General features: G+C 35.9%; 1 protein-coding gene across 1 annotated transcript; it reads left to right on the forward strand.

Annotated features, from left to right (window-relative positions):
- Positions 1-285: 285 nt before the first annotated feature.
- Positions 286-2,034, forward strand: LOC102213911 (uncharacterized). Its single transcript, XM_005751901.1, has 5 exons — positions 286-547; positions 675-941; positions 1,369-1,458; positions 1,531-1,559; positions 1,770-2,034. Exons 1-5 carry the CDS (start codon positions 286-288, stop codon positions 1,836-1,838), a joined length of 717 nt encoding a protein of 238 aa, XP_005751958.1. The 3' UTR covers positions 1,839-2,034.
- The last annotated feature ends 303 nt before the right edge of the window (positions 2,035-2,337 follow it).

Below are 2,337 nucleotides of genomic sequence, written 5' to 3' on the forward strand. Positions count from 1 at the left end.
TTTTTTTTATATTTGTGCTTCAGTTTGAAGGTAACATGTAACATGTAAGAGATTTTTTTCTTCTTTTGAGTTTTACTTTATTTTGAAATCCAAGACAGCTGTGCTTTTGTTTGACAACCCAAATCAAGTTTTTTGTTAGTTCTTTTGTAATAAGAATGTAAATCGTCTCCGTTCAGACAAGTATTGTTTTTTCTCTCTGTTATATTTTCAGGAGATCTAAGTGGAGATCTTTCACTCTCCTTCACTGTCAGAGATGGAGATAAAGTCACTTTGCCTTGTGAAAACATGATCAAAAACCATCACAGCTGTGACACTACCACCTGGCTCTTCACTGATTCAAGAGGAAAAGCAGCAGTAGAGCTGGTTAATCTTGGACAGATCAAAGAAACAGTCAAATCAGACAGACTGAGTGTTACAGCAGAATGTTCACTGGTTATAAAGAAGGTCACAGCTGAGGATGTTGGTCGTTACACCTGCAGACAGTTTAGAGGTAATCCAGGGAAACAGCAAGGTCCAGATGCTGTGGTTTATCTGTCTGATGTCATCAGTGAGTATTTACACCACAATATGTTGGAGTTCAAACTGTGTTGTTAGAGTAACATCATGAAACATTACATTTAGTGAAAAGAAATGTATTCATACTTTTTAATTCTTCTTGCGTTTATCTTCACCAGTGACTGAACAGAAGAGCAGGGATCAGGTGACTTTAAACTGCTCTGTGCAGGTACATGGACATTGTGAACACAAAGTGAAGTGGATCCATTACAGTGAAGGTCTGAATAGAGATTACTCAAACATAAAAACATTACAGTCGTCCTGCTCTGCTGCTGTTACTTTTGTAAATTCTTTATACAGTCACATATCTAACTCTGACTTTAAGTGTAACGTAACAACAGAAGATGGCAAAGAGCAGCTTTTTACCTTCAGCCCTCATTCATCAGGTAAGAAAGGAGGAGAGATTTTAATGATTATGATAAAATTTTGAAAGTAACTTCACATTATTTGCTTATTTTAACAACTTAAAGTTTTAACTGACAGACAATTTATACAGACAATTTATTAGTGAAAGGTCCACTGAATCTTCTTTTTTCATTTAGGTGAACAAACAAACAAACAAACAAACAATTACAACAACAATAGTTAAATTGGAAATCACAATTGGAAATACAGTAAGAGCAGGTCTGGGGACAAAAGAGTTGGAAAGCATGGAAGGTTCAAGAAAATTACAAAGTAATGCCAACTTGTCCTCTGTATCATTTTTCCTCCGCTTTCTGAATTTCAGAATGAAAAGTTTGAGGTTTGTGTTGTGTGTTTTGCAAAGAAAAATAAATTTAAAATATGCTTTTCGTGTTTTCTTTATCTTCCCAGGCTGGTCCTTGTACAGGCTCATCATTGTGGCTCTGGGTTTAGCAGCACTTAATGCTGCTGTTGTGATCGTCAACATCTGGATAAGAGTTGGTGAGAATAATCATATATGAACAAGATTTTGTTTGTGGAAGCTAAAGTTGACTCCTTACTTGGTCCTTTTAGGGAAAAAAGCACAGATGGAGGAAAACACGGTGAGTTTGTTAACTTTTTTCGGACAAAGTATACACAATAAATAGGCGATCACACTGAATTGTGGATAAAACTGTATTTTCTGGTTCATGAACAAGTAGAACCCATCAGGATAAAAGAAAATCTTTACTTTGTCGGCTTATTAGTCTGATTGTGCTAAATGCAAAATGCAGTTACAGTTTTAATGACGTTCATTGTTCTGTATTTCACAGATGTGCAAAGATGAGGTTGATGATGGAGCAGTGAACTATGAAAATGTCCAATCTTCTGATGAAGTTTGACCGAGCCTCCTGCTTCTGGCAGATCTCACATATCAGCACATCAACGTGCTGTATATTTCTTTTTACCTTCATACTCAACCTTTTAAACAGAGACTCGTGCTCTTGCTTCAGTCACAGTTTGGATAACGATACTGAAACTGTGATACTCTCCTACTTTGAAAACCAAAGTGACTTTTATAAAAATAACTTCCTGCGTCAGCTGTAAAAAGCTTCTTGTTTTGTTTTTTGAAGTGACCAGTATTTTTAATGGTTTTTCAACATTTATGTGCTTTGTCTCAGAATCCTTGAGCTTAGTTTTATCACTCTGTGTGAGGAAGAGCTGATTTAATCAGAACTACACATCTTTCTGCTTCCGTAATTACCCCCTGCTGTTCCCCCCTCTTAGAAAGGCTGTCCTTCTATTGTACACGCATAGTCAACACATCAAAGAGGAGACTTCAAACACACAAAAACTAAACAAAAAATACAACTTTATTCATTTATTTTGTAATAATTTTGA

The sequence above is a fragment of the Pundamilia nyererei genome, unplaced genomic scaffold (genome assembly GCF_000239375.1).
Source record: "Pundamilia nyererei isolate P.nyererei 1_Seehausen unplaced genomic scaffold, PunNye1.0 scaffold00332, whole genome shotgun sequence".
Classification (NCBI taxonomy): Eukaryota; Metazoa; Chordata; class Actinopteri; order Cichliformes; family Cichlidae; genus Pundamilia; species Pundamilia nyererei.